The sequence below is a fragment of the Electrona antarctica genome (assembly GCF_951216825.1).
Source record: "Electrona antarctica genome assembly, chromosome: 9".
Taxonomy (NCBI): domain Eukaryota; kingdom Metazoa; phylum Chordata; class Actinopteri; order Myctophiformes; family Myctophidae; genus Electrona; species Electrona antarctica.
This window is the reverse complement of record NC_136790.1, coordinates 11,962,456-11,981,090: the sequence shown is the minus strand read 5'-3', so window position 1 is coordinate 11,981,090 and position 18,635 is coordinate 11,962,456. Positions and strand designations below refer to the sequence as shown.

The following is an 18,635-nucleotide window of genomic DNA, read 5'->3' as shown; positions in this document are numbered from 1 at the left end:
ATAGCAGATCCACAAGCTCATAGCGCGCCACCGAGTGGCGCACTACGAGCTTGTAGATCTGCTATTTTTGAAAAAACGTGAAAATGCGGCACAAATCTTTGAATATATATTCTTTCAGAAGACTTATTTTTTTCTATTTCGATGTCAGGCCTAAGACAATTCAAGGCTTCTCTCTCTCTCTCTCTCTCATTGTATACAGTTGCAGGAATGGGCTTTCATACATTTGGGCACAACTATATCCCCTGAGATGATATGGACATATTTGTTGAGGCTATATTTGTTCTGCAACTATCCAGCCGTGCGTATACTGTAGATGTGTGTAGCTTCAAACCATTACCAAGCATTACTAAACATTAACATTTCTGCCTTGAGTTTGTAAAAAGTGTACAATCTACCAAAGACAATTTAACTAAACTGTTTTTGAGTATTAAAAAACGAGGCTGAAGTGGCCTATATGTTAACACAACATTAACACCAGCAATAAGGACATGAACATGAATTGATACTAGTGCTGTTCCTTAGAATGTATGAGATGTTTTGTATAAAATCATGTTTTTATATTGATGAACTTGGATGGACGTTGCCTTCTTTTTGTGTTTTTGTTTTTGTTTTGTTTGATAACTGTCATCCTTCAATCAGACTTTTTTTGCTGGCAAAAGAATCACACATTTAGCAAGAAAAAAAAAGCTATAATAGTAGTGTTTACTATATCACACAAAAGCCAAGTATTATATTTTGTGTACAATTTTCTACATTTTTATACAAATGTATTATATTTCACCCGTTTATGAATAAATTTGTTCAGCTTGGGATGGATGCAACATTTGTGCATTTCCTTTGTTTGCATCTATGTTGCTGTGCTGACTGTATAGCTGCTTTGTGTGGCATTACTATACACTCACTGTCTAACAAGTCTCTGTGTTTCTCAAGCATTGGTAATGAGCCATATCTGGCCACAACTTCCAGGGGAAGACACAGACAGAAAGGTTTCCATCTGGAGACTGGGGAAGCAGAGACGGTCCATATATCAATTCTCAGGACCACGACTCAGCACACGGACTCTTGTTTTAGAACAAAGGGAGCCTGCTTATTCTCACCATTTGGTGTGCTCTCTGACAGATATGTAATGTCTCCTTCCACCCACTAGAGAGCAGCACAGCCTGAGAACAAGTATGAGCAGGCCCTGTTCATTCACCACAGCCTGATAGGCAGTACATAGCCTGTCACGCTGTTCCAGCTGCAGACTAGAGTAACTAACCTCCCTCATTACCGTCCAAACAAACTTTAACCCCAAACTTATTGAAGGCAGGCTAACTAATTAGCCATACCGGATTATTTAAACACGCAACAGCTCATTCACTTTGTATTTTCCTTTCCCTTTTTCCTATAGACTAATTATAAAAGCGCTCCTTGCCTCCTTGTTCATTATAATTCATCCTACTTTTCATCTCGGCCAGTCACGGCGGCCCATTAAGAGCCACAGTAAGTCGCTGTAAAAGCGAATGAGCGGCCACTGTTGGTGAGGTCAGCGCCTGGACGGGCCCTCTGTGGTCAGTGGGGAGCATTGGGGACTGGCAGATTTGGCACCCCAGGCTTCTGTGCACTAAGAGAAGAAACACTAGGAAAACCTCAGCCTTTTTTTCCTTTTTTTGCATTTACACCTTACTTGAAATAATACAATAAGAGGGAAGATTGGAGAAAGACAAAGAAATCTGTCATGCAAAGATTCAAACTGTCAACATTGCACTGTGCCTCCAAAATGACTTGCAAAAGTTGATGTATCGCAAAGACACAATGAGAGTTATTATCCTCACAAGAATGTCCACTTTATACAACCACTTACATTTTAACCATTTAATTGATACTTTAATCCAGTTATACTTACAATTATAGCAGAGTGAGCCAACAACCATCAATCACTAAGGTTTAAAAAATAAAAATGTCCATTATGCAGAATACCACAGTTATTGGTTTTGCTTATTTACTGTCCTTTTTATGGTCACTAACTAGCCTTAAGCTGCAATCCATAACACTGATGTCCTACCCTGGATTTGAACTTGGGTCTTCCACATGAGACCAAACATCAAGCATCAACCATCAACCATCAACCATCAAGCATCAACCAATTCAAGAACGGAATCCCCACTTGCCCTGGGGAGATATTATACTTATGGACGTCAGACATTACTACTTATCAAGCAGTAGGAGTCCACCATTTCTCATTGGTTAACCACTGCAGATGTAGGCTTAACTACTTTGGCTATTCGAAATTGTCTAAACAATTATTGAAAATCTTGAAAAATCGTGCACATTCTTTTGGAGGATTTTGAATCATTTCGAAAAGAAATATTGGGAATATTTGCCTGAATTGGGATTACAGGGTTAATGTGGTTAAAATATCACTTTATTAATTCAAAATAAGATTTCAGCTTTACTTTTTACAGTGTTGGCTCCTCCTTGCTTCAGGGGGCCCCAGTAGACTGTCAGGCTGTATTGGCACTGTGGCATTGTGGCATGGCACATGAGCATACAGACAGCCACTATAGCCTGGCAGACATGTTGAAGTTGACTCATTTGCTCCAGGGGGAAGTTCCCCAGAGAGGAACTGATTTGGGATCTGACACATCTTAGATTTGTGATTTCAAATCCACGTTTACACAGCAGGGCAAAAAAGTCTGTATGCAGGGGGGAGGGGGGGGGGGGTATACGGCACAAATATTAAGTACAGCCCACTATGGATTCCTGGGAAAGTATACGTGAAAGCAACAATTAACGTGACCACCCTTGTTAAATCACCCATTTTGTGTAACAGAGCCAAAGACCCAACTCATAATATTTATAACACTAGATCAAAGCTCTGTTCACGCATTTGAAACTGCAGCCAAGTCGACAAAGGATGCCCTTTTCCAACGAGGAGTAAAAAGAAAAGCATGTGACATGTTGCTGAGTTGAGGGGAGTGAGTGATGCAGGTTGTAAACAGTTTATGCTCTAGGTGTTGGGTTTCCCCAAACTATTTTTTCCACAAGGTTATTTGTTCCACTTTAAGTATACAGACAACAATGGTCTTAGTTTTTTTTTAATTATTTTGATCACCAAATAAGTTTACAAAAGTTACCTGCATTTGACCATGAACAATATCACCCCACATTACTTGCTAACCCAATTACAGGCTTTGTTGTTTTAAATGTTCACCAATATTGTACAGCACAAACATATGTGTACAATGTGAGACAACTGACCAATACATCCTACCCATTTTGGGCGGGAACCCCTTTTGGTTTTAGCATTATGTTATGCTTTAGCTATTGAAAAATAGCAGATCTACAAGCTCGTAGCGCGCCACCGAATGGCGCGCTACGAGCTTGTAGGTCTGCTATTTTTGAAGAATCGAAGAACCACGGACACAGAAACATAGCTTTTTCAGAAAACTGTCAGGATGTAGAAGACATTTTTAGAATCTGATCGCAGGTCAAAATGGGTTAAGAACAAGACTTTTATAATGGGCACATCATTGCATTTATCCTGGCCTTGTAGTGAAAGCACATAATCAAATACTGATCACAGGACTGTTATTTCCAGGATAAACATAATGATGCAGCAGTGTAGACTACAGCTCTTTCTTCCTAAAGAATGAGAAAGTTCAAAAGGCATAAAGGCGTTCCATATATGACAGTGTTCCATCTTTCAGACAACAGTCAAATGTTTTATAGGTCTGTCCACTTATTGTCAAATAATGGATTAATTGGTTTGGTCTTAGTTGACAGAGACTTTGTTAGTTGATTAGTCATATAGCTTTTTTCCCATGCTGAATGTAATATTTCTAGAAAAATGATGAGCACTGCCGTTCATTCTTCCAGTTTATAGGGCAATAGCCAGAAGCCATTCTGAAGTCATCTTCAGTTCTCAACCTCACCAACCTGAAAAGGCTAACCCAATGTTACAAATAAATAAACAAATAAATTAGCCGTCAAATTCCTATGACTATTAGTCAGCAGCTAAGCATGTCTTTAGTATGGGACAGCCCTAATGTTTTACACAATATATAGATGGTGAATCTTATACAAGAAGTCGGAGACAATGACCAGCCAATGGCTTGCTAGCCTATACTGTTATAATCTATTTCCAAACATGTCGACGTTTGACGTTATTAGAAATAAGTGAGAGTAGAACCGCTGATGCAAAGATTGCGTGAGCTCAGACACTTTTTCTGCGACATGACTTAACCTCTGCTGCTGCTGCTCCACGGGGATACAAATGGAAATACCAAAATAGGAACAGTGGTTTTTCAAATGCAAAAAAGTGGTCAGCATAATGAGTTTTCTCTTTTCTTGCCTTGCCATTCAAAGGAGAGCCTTTGCCTCTCCTTTGTTGCTTAGGTTGGCATATAATTAACTCCTGCTTAATATGCTGTTAAAGACATCTCCTCCCCACGCCAGCAGCTTTGAACCCATAGGCCACAGACAGGGACAAAACCCCAGTGGGAGCGTTTCCTCCACCCCCCTCATATCGTGTGTGTGTGTGTGTGTGTGTGTGTGTGTGTGTGTGTGTGTGTGTGTGTGTGTGTGTGTGTGTGTGCAGTGCACGTGCACGTGCGTGCGAGACACCGTATGTGCATGTATGTACACAGTTATCAAGCCATGTGACACTGGCTCCGTCGCCACAATAGATTTGGAATCATTATTCGGCTGAGCGCAACTTTAGCATAATAATTTGGTTTGATTTACACATTTATTACACATGTGGCACTCAATTGCACTCTGGCAGTTGGCAATGCAGAAAACCGAATCACAGTGGAAAATTGCATACTTATGACAGTTCAGGAGATGAAAAACATCACAATAATATGACATATTTTAACGACTGGCATAACCCGTGGATGCTACACACACACACACCCATAACCCGTGGATGCTACACACACACACACCCACGCAGCATCTTTAAGCTATTAAAACAAAGCCACCCCTCCTTGTTATATCCGTATACACTTTAACGGAAATTCGAAGGAAAACTATTTCACTTTGTCCACCGCCGTTGATGAATAATTTAAATAAGTCGGACGTTTTGTTTAAAAACAGCAACGTTTGAAATGTTGTTTCACTTAAACAGAACGACTGGAACAAACATGTAGACACCATGTAATGGAGGTAAAATAATCCTCTGTGTTAAACTATAATGGAACCAAATGGACCCTTACAGGTTTGTAACTCAGAGAGTAAACTATAATGGAACCAAATGGTAAATGGACCCTTACAGATTTGTTAACTCCGAGACTAAACTATAATGGAACCAAATGGACCCTTACAGATTTGTTAACTCCGAGACTAAACTATAATGGAACCAAATGGACCCTTATAGGTTTGTAACTCAGAGACTAAACTATAATGGAACCAAATGGACCCTTATAGGTTTGTAACTCAGAGACTAAACTATAATGGAACCAAATGAACCCTTACAGGTTTGTTACTCAGAGACTAAACTATAATGGAACCAAATGGACCCTTACAGGTTTGTTAACTCTGAGACTAAACTATAATGGAACCAAATGGACCTGTACCATTTGCATACTCTCTGAGTCAAATGAACACCGAGGATTGTATGGAGTAAGACCCCCTGAAGTTCCCTTACACCTTATACTCTCTTTCTCTCTCTCTCTCTCTCTCTCTCTCTCCACTCTCTCTTCCCCCCCATCTACCAGGTTTAGAGACCCCCTCCCCTCCTCCATCCATCCATCCATCCATCCCATCACAAAGGACTCTGACCTCTCTGTCCCTTTCTTTCTTTACAGCCACTGCTCCCTTCCCTTGTCTCCTCGCCACCTTAAGGGATGCTTTCTCCTCTGTGACCTATTAACAGTCCATTAGTCATGATGTCATGATGCTGCTGAACACAAGAGCTTTGTTTAATGTGGCATTTCTGTAACATTATCAGTATATATAGATAGATAGATACCGATAGATAGATAGATAGAGAGAGAGAGAGAGAGAGAGAGAGAGAGAGAGAGAGAGATATAGATAGATAGATAGATAGATAGATAGATAGATAGATAGATAGATAGATAGATAGATAGATAGATAGATAGATAGATAGATAGATAGATAGATAGATAGATAGATAGAGAGAGAGAGAGAGAGAGAGAGATGATTTCAAATCCATATAGTAAAGAGGGGGGAATGGAGAAGTACTTGAAACAATTTATCTATAGATAAAAGAGTTAACCTGATCATTGTTGTTGGTCATTTTGGGACATTGCAATTCATTTAAATAATTTAAATTAGGCCGGCATAGCATATAAATTGTATGTAGTCTAAAATCACAGTTCATATATTTAATCGTTGAATTTCATATTTTAAGTTGCAAATGGAAATGTGTTGACGCGGTGGTGCGGTGGGCAAATCAATGTGGGGGAAACAAGTGTTTTGAGTGGTGTAACTAATTGGACTGTGTCAGATGAATCCATTCTTACCGCTACAGTAGCTACATTGTGTCGGTGAAAGGTGGTCCTACACCGCAGCATTAGGCACAACTCGAAGAAGGGCTAGGTGGGGGGCTGTGGAATGGATCAGAGATGCCCCTGCAAGGTGGGGGTCGCCGCTTTATTTCGGATGTTTTTTTCAGTTGCAAAACAGATCTGCAGGTCGGGGTACAAAGGACCGTCAATGCACCACTTCCTGAAGCCATCCAGGCTGAATGGAGCGCAGGACGGGGTCCACTCCGGGGTACTTGAGCGCAGGTGCGATGTGCAATCAACAATCTAACAGGCCCTAAAAGACATTAACATACCTGCGCCTCGCACCGCATGCACGGCCTAAACACGAATGTCATGTTGTGGTTGTAGCTGGTACACTGATCCGCGAGAAACCCGTGCGATTTAACACCTTCATATCGGGGCTATAGGTTGTTAGTCTTCACACAATATATTTATTTTGACACGTCGGTTGGAGACTCGCGCACGCACGGTCTTTCTCTCGGTCTCACCGATGAATTTAGAATGCGCTTCATTCATTAATTGGCATAGGTGGCAGTAGGCCTATACGTTTGCTTTGCCCTGCCAAAGGCAAGCGAAATAAAAACAAATAGCAGAAATGTATGTCACACACACTCGAAAAGTTGTAACCAAGCGGGAGTATTCTCACTCTAGTTTCCCTGCGGGGATCAGGCTGCAGTCAGTGAAGTCTGGTCTGCAAGCATGAATGCAACACAACTATGCAGCGGATCATCGCATGCAGGCCCCGTGAAGCAGCGACTGTGCTCCGGTGTCACCGCAAAGCAGACGCATGCACCGAATAGTCTGACAGAAAGTTGCTGTACAATGTTAAGTTATTCTGTTCTATACCTTTAGTAGTGGTGTACCTTGACAAGAAGTGACCCACGCACACACACACACACACACACACACGCGCGCGCGCACACACACACACACACACACACACACACACACACACAGCCACAGCACGGCCAACCTCTTGATGACATCACTCTTGTCACGGCTCGTCGGCACTTCTTGGACCTCCATCAAGGTTTGAGTCACCCGCTGTGACCGACGGCGATGTTTCACCCCATTCATTCTAAAGCTCAGGACACGCGCACACATACACACACACACGCAGTCAGTCACACTACTGCTCTGGGGGACAGTTTTTTGCAAAGAAGAAGCGTCATGATGGCAGAAGAGATCCGGGGTAAACGAAGGAAACAAGCCAACCCGAGGAGAAATCAAGGTAAGAAAATGTTGCTGCTTTAAATTTCCCCTAAAGTTTCAATAAGTTTGTTTGATATAACCTCCATGACATGCGCGGTGACGGAGCGGATGAGAGCGCACCGTTATCTCAGCCCACACTAGGAGCCCTGAAGCGGATCGGCGTGCAATCTGGTGGATTTGTAACTTTCAAGACTTCACCACAGCACAGAATATGGACATATCGATTAGCCTACTGTACGCACTCGACTGTAGGCTACTTGCGTTTATTGATCGCTCACATCTTGCAGCTTTTGCTGCAGAAATGAGTTCCTCTATCCGTATAGCCGGTGGGTTCTATTCTAGCCTATACCTGTAAGATACCTGCCTGGCCGAAGATAGAGTTTATTTTCAAGATGTGTATAGTTTAGTGTAATCCTGTACGAGGCTGTAACTGTAGGCTACAATGCTACTTGATGATTGTGTAAATTCAAAACTTGATTGCGTTCATTCTCAATTATTCTGTTCATGTTGTCCAACTTTCGAACAACTTCCCCGTATTATTCTAAGACCAGACAATCGCAACTTTGACTGGCAAAAAGTGCACATGAACCTGTTCTCAGTCTAGGCTACTCTGCAGCTGCGGTTCTTGGACAGAATTTTATCAGTTTTATAATGTTTGAAATAATATTTTTTGACGAATCAGCATTTAGACAATTATTTTTTACACTAGCAATAGGCCTAGTTTTGAAAGAAAGAGAGGGGGGAAAGAATGCACAAGCTTTTTGCAATGTGAATTTTTAGTCTTAAAAAAAAATGTTTTTGTTTTAATTTACATCTCCCTTGAATACTATCATTTGGCATAATTCATTTTCTACATTAGCCTACAGACATTATAAATTATAGACAAGTTGCGTCAACAAAATTTTAATTAACAAGCTAATTAATTAGCCTGTAAGAAATCAATATGAACAAAATCTAATACATAAATCATCTGACAAATCATCGTGTAAATGCAAAAATGCATTTATGTAGGCTACACAATTCTCTTCCCTCGACACATATTTCCAGGTCTCTTTCGAGCTGTTTCATTTGGGTCACAGATGCCCCATCATTAGAAACAGAGAAGATATATTTCACTGATGATGTCAGTCATTCTAACAGTGATAAGAGGAACTGAAGACACAGTGAGATGTTTTAGTTACAGTATTCTGCAGCTAGCGTCTTTAATTAGATGTGTTAATTAATATAGAACTATGCGTAGATAGTTACAGTATGCAGAAACAACACGTGCATTAATCGCTGAGTTGATGTGCATTCATTCTGAAAAGGCTGGTGGATGTTAAAAGCAAATGCATTTTTGTGTGTGTGAATGTGTGTGTGTGTGTGTGTGTGTGTGTGTGTGTGTGTGTGTGTGTGCGTGTGTGTGTGTGTGTGTGTCACCCACACTGCATGTGTATAAGGAGTCAGAGCCTTCAAGAAGAAGTTTATTAGTTTGCTCTCTAAAGAGTTTCCTCATTTTGATTCAGCGAGTGGTGTGAGGCTTAGCAGACTAACACCATGGTGAGATCCCCTCTGGCTGCTCTCACACACACAGGCACACACACGCACGCACACACGCAGGCACACACGCAGGCACGCACGCACAGGCCTACAAACACTGCACCTCCGTGTCATCACATAGCACCGTTACTTTACACTGTCAGTACCTCCTCCTCAAATCAACAGCATCACGCTATCAGAAAACCTATTAGTAAACGTCATACTTTGCCACACAGACCTGTCACCAGAAGATGTAAATCCAAGGCACTCTTCTCATGGCAACAAAGTTTGAAAGGCCTTTATTCAATATGGAAACAGGCCTGTCACCTCTGGGTCATACTCATATTCATACTCCCCCCCCCCTCCCTCCCCGCACGTATGACGTAAGAGGAAATTGGCTGCTGTGTGAATTAAGGTCAATTACCAAAATTATGGTCCCTCCATGAATGGTCCAGTGCCTTTAATGCCTCCTTGGACTTCAGATGTCCTGATTTACATTCCATACACACACAGTAATAATATTATCATTGTTAATTTATTCATTATGTAACTCAAGAGAGTGTTACGGGTCCATTTGGTTTCATTTGTACACTCTCAGTTAAATTGACTGACTGACTGTGTATGATTTCTATTGAGACATAGATGAAGACATTGTGGTTTGGAAACAACCTGAAGAGTGAATCTAAAGAAGTAGCCTATAGTGAATCAGATTTTTTGTGTAGAATCAGAAGAAAATAAGTCTTCCAGAGTCACGTTACCCTTAAATCTAAGGCTTTTTTTTTTATACTTTCGAAATTCAAAAAAGAAAGACAGAACGAAAGAAAATAGCGTATCTACCAACTCATAAAACAGCACATTGACAACACGTCGCAATGTGACGTTTTGTGAGCTTGTAGATGTGCTACTTTTGCTGATAGTGATATGAATGAATCTGAATAAATAAATATCGTCACGATACGATATAATGGTCTGATAATCTGATAATATTTGATTTTGTCCATATCGACGAGCCCCATTTTGTACCTTATTTCTACTTGTCATGTCTTTGTTTACACATTTGTCATTATGTTTACTGGATGCATCTCATTACTCCTATCTGTATCCTACCTGTGTTTCGCTGCTACTATAATGACCGAATTTCTTTCTTTCTATCTATCTAGTAATCAGTTATGACTCATACGGCCCACAACTTTAATATAATGTAACTTTCATCCAGCCATACCCCGAGGCACTGCACATAAGGACTACATATTAATATCTACATACACTGCATGCATTATACTGTATGTCACACACACACACACACACACACACACACACACACACACACACACACACACACACACACACACACACACACACACACACACACACACACACACACACACACACACACACACACACACACACACACACGGGCACATGTGTTTGCGTGCATGTGCCTACTGCCTATGCGCAAGTGTGTGTTGGCCTGCTTGGCGCCTGCATATGTTTGCTGTGTTTATCTGTGCGTGCACACACCACGCGCATACACTCATGTGCATGCCGTACTCGCGTGCGTGTGCGCGCGCTGTGTGTGTGTAGAGCATGGAATGTGCGGGTCTGGAGGCGACTTTGCATGTAGGGAGGAAAGAGGTCCTTGATAAAACCAAACGAACTTGGCAGACGCATCTCATAAGACAGCGATTAGGGGATCCTTTCCAAACCAGAAGAAAGAGAAGAAACGCAGCCTGTCCCTTTTCTTCTCCCTCCAAGGCGCCTATTGATTATGTCTCCGTCTCCCCTAATAAAACTGTCAATGCCCACCAATATCAAGCAACGTGCGGAAATTACTACTCTTCATTCCCAGCAGATTAGAAGCAGTCCTGCTTTTACAGTACTCGAAACATACTGTACGCGCACGCACGCGCACACACACACACACACACACACACACACACACACACACACACGCGCGCGCACACGCACACACACACACACACACACACACGACAACCTGTCTTTTATTGCCAATTGACGACGTAGACACTTAAAGAGGGTGAATTAATTAGCAGAGGGGGGAATACGTAAAGCAGTAAAACATTGTAATCTCCACACCAATATGTGCATTTGACCTTTAACACCTCTGGACAATAAGGATTATGTCCCTGTATTGTTTGTAGCAAAACGACGACATCCTTTTTCTCATATAGCAGCGAATGAGCAGTTTTCTTCATAATTATACTTTACGCGACGCAATCATCACTACAATCGACAGGAGGAGTTCATCGGGAAGGAGATGATAGATCACGTTCAATTAAAAACATCACTGTGTGGTTATGCTGGGGGGTGCAATCAATTAACATTTTAAATGGCAAAAATGATCGAATAGATTATTTTACAAGTAATTCTTGTTATATATTTTTAAACCAGAGTTGTCTGGTAAAAGTGTTGAATTGTGAGTGGGAGAGTAAAGCTGAATTCCTGTGCTGCAGTGCATGCTGTCATTCATGATAGGGCCATGCCTGCCAGCTCCACTCTGCACGGGCTTTCTCCTTGGTCTTAATCTGTGCGTTGCCTGAATGATAGACGTCCGTACCACGAATCGAATCACATTAAGGATAGTGTTTCAACCAGAGAGAGAGAGCATTTAACCCACCTCTCCAACTGTTACGTAAGAGCACGGCCACAAAGGTCATATTTAGTCCCATGGCCTTTCACTTATTTTCCTCTTAGTCCATAAAAAAAAACCCTCACTCTATTGTTGAGTTGATTTGCCTTTTTTCCCTCCCAGCTTTCTCCCTTTTCGTTCCCCTCTTTCTCCATTTCTCCTTTTTTCAAGTGCCAATTTATTTAAACTCTTTCCCCCTTTTCTTCTTTCTCCTTCATTGATTTCCAAACCCCAGTCTTTGTATGCAGCTGGGGCCCAGCTGTGTGTCTGTGACTGTGTGTGTATGTGTTACTGTGTGCATGCATAGATATGTATGTGTTAGTGTGTGTGTGTGTGTGTGTGTGTGTGTGTGTGTGTGTGTGTGTGTGTGTGTGTGTGTGTGTGTGTGTGTGTGTGTGTGTGTGTGTGTGCGCGCGCACGCACGCGTGTGTGTGGCTTTCTTTGGCACAGCGCTGCCACAGTGGGCAGGGCATACAGTACGAGTGAGACTCGGGGAAAAAGAGAGAGAGAAGAAGCGAGAGAGGGGGGGGGGGGGGGGGGGGGGGAGAAAGAAACAAAAGGGAAGGGATGAAAAAAAAAGGAGAGAAAGAAAAGAGAGTAACGCTGTTGCATTGTGCCGAGTGGAGGGGGCTGGGTCGTTTTGGAGCGGGTTCAGTACCACAACTACAGAGGAGTCAACATGCAGCGACGGCGAGAGAGAGAGAGAGAGAGAGAGAGAGAGAGAGAGAGAGGGAGAGACAGAGAGAGAGAGAGAGACAGCAGTGAGAAGCCCAGGCACCAGAGTTTATTACCAGGACTCCTCAAGAGGCTCAACCCCGGCGTCAGAACCAGCAGGAGGGAGGGGATGGGAGGGGAGGGGAGGGGAGGGGAGGGGAGGGGCAGAGGAGGAAGAAAGGAGGAGGATGAGAGAGGTGGAGAACCGACGGAGTTGACAGGATTGGAGACAGAAGAAGAAAAAAACAAGAGAGAGTTAAGGAGAAGGGAATTGGTGACAGAGCGTGGGATTATCTGGAGCCATGTTTCCTCGATTTTTTTCCTCCTGGACTCCCAGAGTGCCAAATGTCACATGTTTCTCCCATCTCCAGTTCTATTCTTGCCGTGTCACATTCACGGAGCAGTCGAGGGGAATCCCTTTCCTTTATTAAGTCCCTGGCTCCGACATGTTTACTCAATTACTGCTTATCAGAGGATACAGACGTAGCATCAGTACCACTTTTTTTTTACTATGCTGCTGCACTGCTGGGATGCTGCGGCCCAGAATTGTCTCTTAGAAAATGTTCGTAGACAAAACGACTGTGGGCGCCATCCGTGCACGACGACTGCTAAAACAAGTACAAAAGTAACCATTAGAGCCCGAAGTTTGGGTCCGATGCTGATCCCGATTAATATTATATTTTTTAACAGATATTTTGTAAAATAAAAATAATAAGACAAAGGGCAACATCTTGAAATCAATCTTGTGAAAAACTTGATTTGATTAGCATTTGTATTTGAGAACATTTAACGTGTAAGCAAAAACCACTTACAAATTGTTTTTGCCTCTAATGACATAACCAAAATAGGGATGCCAGGTTGTAAGTGGTTAAAAAGCACACATGGGCTGCATAATTGCCAATAGCGAAGGCACAACTAACACAACTCTATTCGTAAGCTCAAGACAGTTGTCCTCTATGATAAACACTATAGGTGTCACCCATACTTTAATTAAACATAAAACTGTGTTCTTTACAACTCACACACTCACATGTACGTTTGTGTGTGTGTGTGTGTGTGTGTGTGTGTGTGTGCGCGCATGTGTGTGTGTGCGCTCACACAAGTGTGAATGCACTCTACAGGTTCGCACATTTTCAGTATAGGTCCTCTTTTGAAGATAAATGGTATTTCCTGTGACTTCTCCTTCCCACAGGCATGTCTTATTTCTTATGAAAGGGTTTACATGAAGCCAAAGAAAGAATTCTTGATATTATAATGTCAGGTCTCGTTTTCTTCGATACCGACAGCAGATCCCACTTTAGTGCCTGTTCAGCCGCTCTCTCTCTGCTTTTCGGAGAGATGGTTGTATTTTTAACTTAGCAGAAAGAGCTACATGTGTTTGACAGAAGAAACAGGCTGAAAGCAGCCAGCCAGCAAGCCGACCATTCTGCACACAATTTATAGATACGTATGTGCCCTTTTTTTTATTTTTATCACACCTCAAATTAAATGTGGAAAGCCTGCTTCAGCTGTCATGTATTACAAGGCCCAGATGGGTGCCGTGGTGGAAGAAGTACTCAAGTGAAAGTAGCAACACCACAATATAAAAGTCCTGTATCCAAAAAGTACAAAGGTTTTGGTATCGAAACATACTTACTTACAGGAGTGCTCATTATGATGAATGTCCCATTACACAAAATCATCGCATCACGACACTTTGCGAGCTTTGTAAATCGTCAATTCTGTTGTATACAATAGGATTTAATTGGTTCATGTATGTTTTGTGTTAAATGTAAATCTGCAAAGTAACTCGTAACTAAAAGTTATCAAACAATTGTAGTGGAGTAAAAAGTACAATATTTGCCTCTGAGATGTAGTGGAGTAGAAGTGGTTAAAATGGAAATACTCAACCAAAGTAAAAAATGAGTACTGTACTGTACTTGAGTAAATGTACTTACCGTAGTTACTTTCTATCACTGGATAGGTGGCAGAAAGAGGACAGAGAGAGAGAGATGAAAAGGTGGGAGGGCGAGGAGAAGGCAGGCAGGCATGCATGCAGACTCACCCAACTGACATATTTGCTGAGTGTGTGCCAGTGTTTGCTAGCAAGAGAGCACGATATAGTTGGCTGTTGGGTCATAGGAGGAACAGTTTGATGTATGATGTGTATCAACAACAAGTCAGGAGCAGGCTGCTGTTTACTCAGGTTCAGGTCTGGATCACCTCAGAGGCCTGTAAACCTAACACCTGCTGCATGGAAGTGGGCTGCGCTGTTTGCGTGGTGTGGTCACTGTACCGGAGCATTCCCACCCCATCCATCCTCAATTTCTTTGATTTAATTATTCTCTCATGGCTTTATTTGGTATTTCTTTTGTCTTACTCGGTTTAGCCCCTTTGGTGTGACATCTCCGTTTTGTATCATTCGTCTTTTTTATCTTCCTTGACACAATTAAGCCAGCGTAAGCCATCTTGAGGCCGTCCCCACGGCTCTGTACTGTATATATTATTTCCATGAAAAAGACACAGCTTTCGCAGCTTATGGTTTCGCAAATGCATGTCACAATGCTCATATCATCTCATTATGCAGGCTCTCAAACATTTTCATGTCATGATAGAGCCCCCAAATTGATACGTACAGTATTAGGCCGCAGACTGCCATCTGAAAAGATTCTGTGCCAGAGAGTAAAAGCTGTGATCTGAAGAGTCATTCTTATACATTCTCTCATTGGGCTAAACTTCTAGCCAGTGAAATAACAGTGATGCTTAAATAAGGAATAGAGTGCTTGCGCATCAAGCAATGGGTTTCTCAGTGGACTGCCAGACCCTATACATCCAGTACTAGTAGACAATCAAAAGTAGTAATTGAAAAAATCACAAAAAGGTAGCACATGCAAAATTTCAAATGAATGGAAAAACAAAGTACTCACATTTCCACATTTTCAACGCTTAGCGCGTGTCAGCTATGAGCCTTCATCAGAGCATAAAGTGACGCTTATCCCATTTTTGGGGGCGGGAACCCCTTTTGGTGTTTTAAACATTATGTTATAATTTAGCTATTGAAAAATAGCAGATCTACAAGCTCATGGCGCGCTACGAGCTTGTAGGTCTGCTATTTTTGAAAAATCGTAAAAAATGCGGCACAAATCTTTGAATATATATTCTTTCAGAGCGAAAGTTTTTTTTTTCATTTCGACGTAAGGCCTAAATGGGTTATTTTGCTGGGGACCGTCTGTCCCAAGGACCCCTGTTGCTCCCTTTGAGAACCACTGCTGACTGCTCACGTGACACAATGCTCACATCCCTTGGATGACAAAACGTCCTGATCTCTGTACCAGCCTACAGCTGGTGTATTATATGATAAGATACAGGGCAGTATTTATCTATTAAAGTATCTATCTTCATGCATTATTAACCATATCTTGTCTAATAGTAAGTATATATAACAAACACATTGTGTATGCAGGCAGTAGTGCAGGATGAGTTTGAGTATAAGTGAATATGAGTATGAGTGTGTGTGTGTGTGTGTGTGTGTGTGTGTGTGTGTGTGTGTGTGTGTGTGTGTGTGTGTGTGTGTGTGTGTGTGTGTCACTGTTGCACAATGATCAAATTAACGACAGACAGTCACAGAGAAACAGTTTACTGTTCATAAGTGTGATGACATGTAGAAATACATTGTTCAATTGCCTGGTGATTGTGGCGCTCATTAATCAGAAGCGCATGCTGGATGGACTTCATGATGAGTCTGACGTAATCTCCACTGTTTTATTTATTTATTTATTTATTTTGGACAGTTGATGTTACAGTGGAATCATCCACAGTTTTCAAATAATTGTAGTGAAGTAAAAGTACAATATTTGCCTCTGAGATGTAATGGAGTAGAAGTACAAGTACAATATTTGCCTCTGAGATGTAACGTAGTAGAAGTAAAAGTACAATATTTGCCTCTGAGATGTAACGTAGTAGAAGTAAAAGTACAATATTTGCCTCTGAGATGTAACGTAGTAGAAGTAAAAGTACAATATTTGCCTCTGAGATGTAATGGAGTAGAAGTAAAAGTACAATATTTGCCTCTGAGATGTAACGTAGTAGAAGTTAAAGTACAATATTTGCCTCTGAGATGTAACGTAGTAGAAGTAAAAGTACAATATTTGCCTCTGAGATGTAACGTAGTAGAAGTAAAAGTACAATATTTGCCTCTGAGATGTAACGTAGTAGAAGTAAAAGTACAATATTTGCCTCTGAGATGTAATGGAGTAGAAGTAAAAGTACAATATTTGCCTCTGAGATGTAACGTAGTAGAAGTAAAAGTACAATATTTGCCTCCGAGATGTAATGGAGTAGAAGTAAAAGTACAATATTTGCCTCTGAGATGTAATGGAGTAGAAGTAAAAGTACAATATTTGCCTCTGAGATGTAATGGAGTAGAAGTAAAAGTACAATATTTGCCTCTGAGATGTAATGGAGTAGAAGTAAAAGCACAAAATGACTCCAGTAAAGTGTAATTATAAGTACAGGACTTGAGTACATGTACTTAGTTACTTTTACAGTACACCACTGATAGGCCTGGGGGCCTGAAGGCCTGAGATTCAGGGTCTTTTAGGACCATCTCAGACCTCCAGTGACCTGAAGAGATCCATGAGAACACAGGAGCCACTATAGGTCAGCAATATCCTTTCAGACAGGAGGCTAAAACATCACCATGGTATTTGGACTGGTCATCACAAATCCCAAAAGCAGGCAGGGTGGGTGTGGGCAGGGGGGCATGGTTTGTGCAGTGTGTGAGTTAATTACAATATTTTTCTTTTTTTACTTGTGTATTTCCAATTTCCAATACATTTACTTTTACTCCACTACATTTCGGATCCAAATATTACACTTTTACTCCACTACATTTATTTGAAAACGTTAGTTGGTAGTTACTTTGTAGATGATTTGATTATTAAAAAACATACAGTAACGACTCCAGGCTTAGGCTATATACATTTTGGCCATTTGAAAATAGCTGATCTACAAGCTCACAATGTGTCGCGATGTGACGCATTGTGAGCTTGTAGATCTGCTATTTTCAAAAGATTATTATACATTTGAAAACTTGAGTTATAATGACTACTTTTTGTTTTGGTATACTTTAAGTACATTTTGATGCCAATACTTTAGTATTTTCTATTTTCAAGTACATTTAGAATGTCGGACTTTTACTTGTAACAGTATTTCTATACTGCAGTTTTACTTAAGTAAAAACTTGAAGTACTTTTTCCACCACTAGCAGTTGCTGGGCGTGAATGACTGGCAGTAATGCATGTACCGGTAGTTAAAAGTGGCAAGTCTACATGGACTGGTTAATTGGAGGATATTGCCAGTTCATATTTTATAACTGGACCGGTTCCAAAGAAAACATTTTTTGTCTGAATTATAGGCGAGGAAGTAATAGTTGGACTGAATACTGAGGGAAAGGAAGGGATGTGAGAACTCCCCCCCCGTCTCTCCCTGTACCTGTGATCAACAGGTACCACCTTCATCTGACCCGCACCTCCCACACTCCCACACACACCTGGGAGGGAGTGAACATATTCTGTGATAAGGAGAACAAGCTGCAGGCTTTTAAACCCACCTGCAACAGTAGTCTCTTTGAGATATATCCATTTATTCTTTTCTGGCCGCATGTCAAGTTCTGTTAAGCTAACTCTCCACCGCGCCGATATCGGTCCAACTCGACGGCAGGAGCAGTTGGATAGAGGAGCAGTTGGATAGAGGCTCTTGGATAGAGGCTCTTGACTCAGGAGCAGTTGGATAGAGGACAGTTGGATAGAGGCTCTTGCTGACAACTTCTCGTCGGCACGGCACTATCAACAAGTCGGGACTTCTAGTCGGACGTCGATTGCCAACCGGACCTGTTTGGTCGGGTCCCGACAGGCTAGCCACTAACCCGTCGTTGGGTCCCGACAGGCTAGCCACTAACCCGTCGTTGGGTCCCGACAGGCTAGCCACTAACCCGTCGTTGGGTCCCGACAGGCTAGCCACTAACCCGTCGTTGGGTCCCGACAGGCTAGCCACTAACCCGTCGTTGGGTC

At 41.8% G+C, this 18,635-nt stretch overlaps 2 protein-coding genes across 2 annotated transcripts in view; one reads left to right on the top strand and one right to left on the bottom strand.

The window, feature by feature from the left end:
• Positions 1–18,635, bottom strand: part of r3hdm2 (R3H domain containing 2) — a 314,823-nt gene that overhangs the window by 229,792 nt on the left and 66,396 nt on the right. The window lies entirely within an intron of this gene.
• LOC306929310 (zinc finger E-box-binding homeobox 2) overlaps positions 7,662–18,635 on the top strand; it is a gene marked incomplete at both ends in the record, with an annotated part of 34,960 nt that continues 23,986 nt past the window's right edge. Inside the window, one exon of the mRNA XM_079509751.1 lies at positions 7,662–7,722. Within this exon, the coding sequence (XP_079365877.1) occupies positions 7,662–7,722 (61 nt within the window). The remainder of the gene's footprint in view (positions 7,723–18,635) is intronic.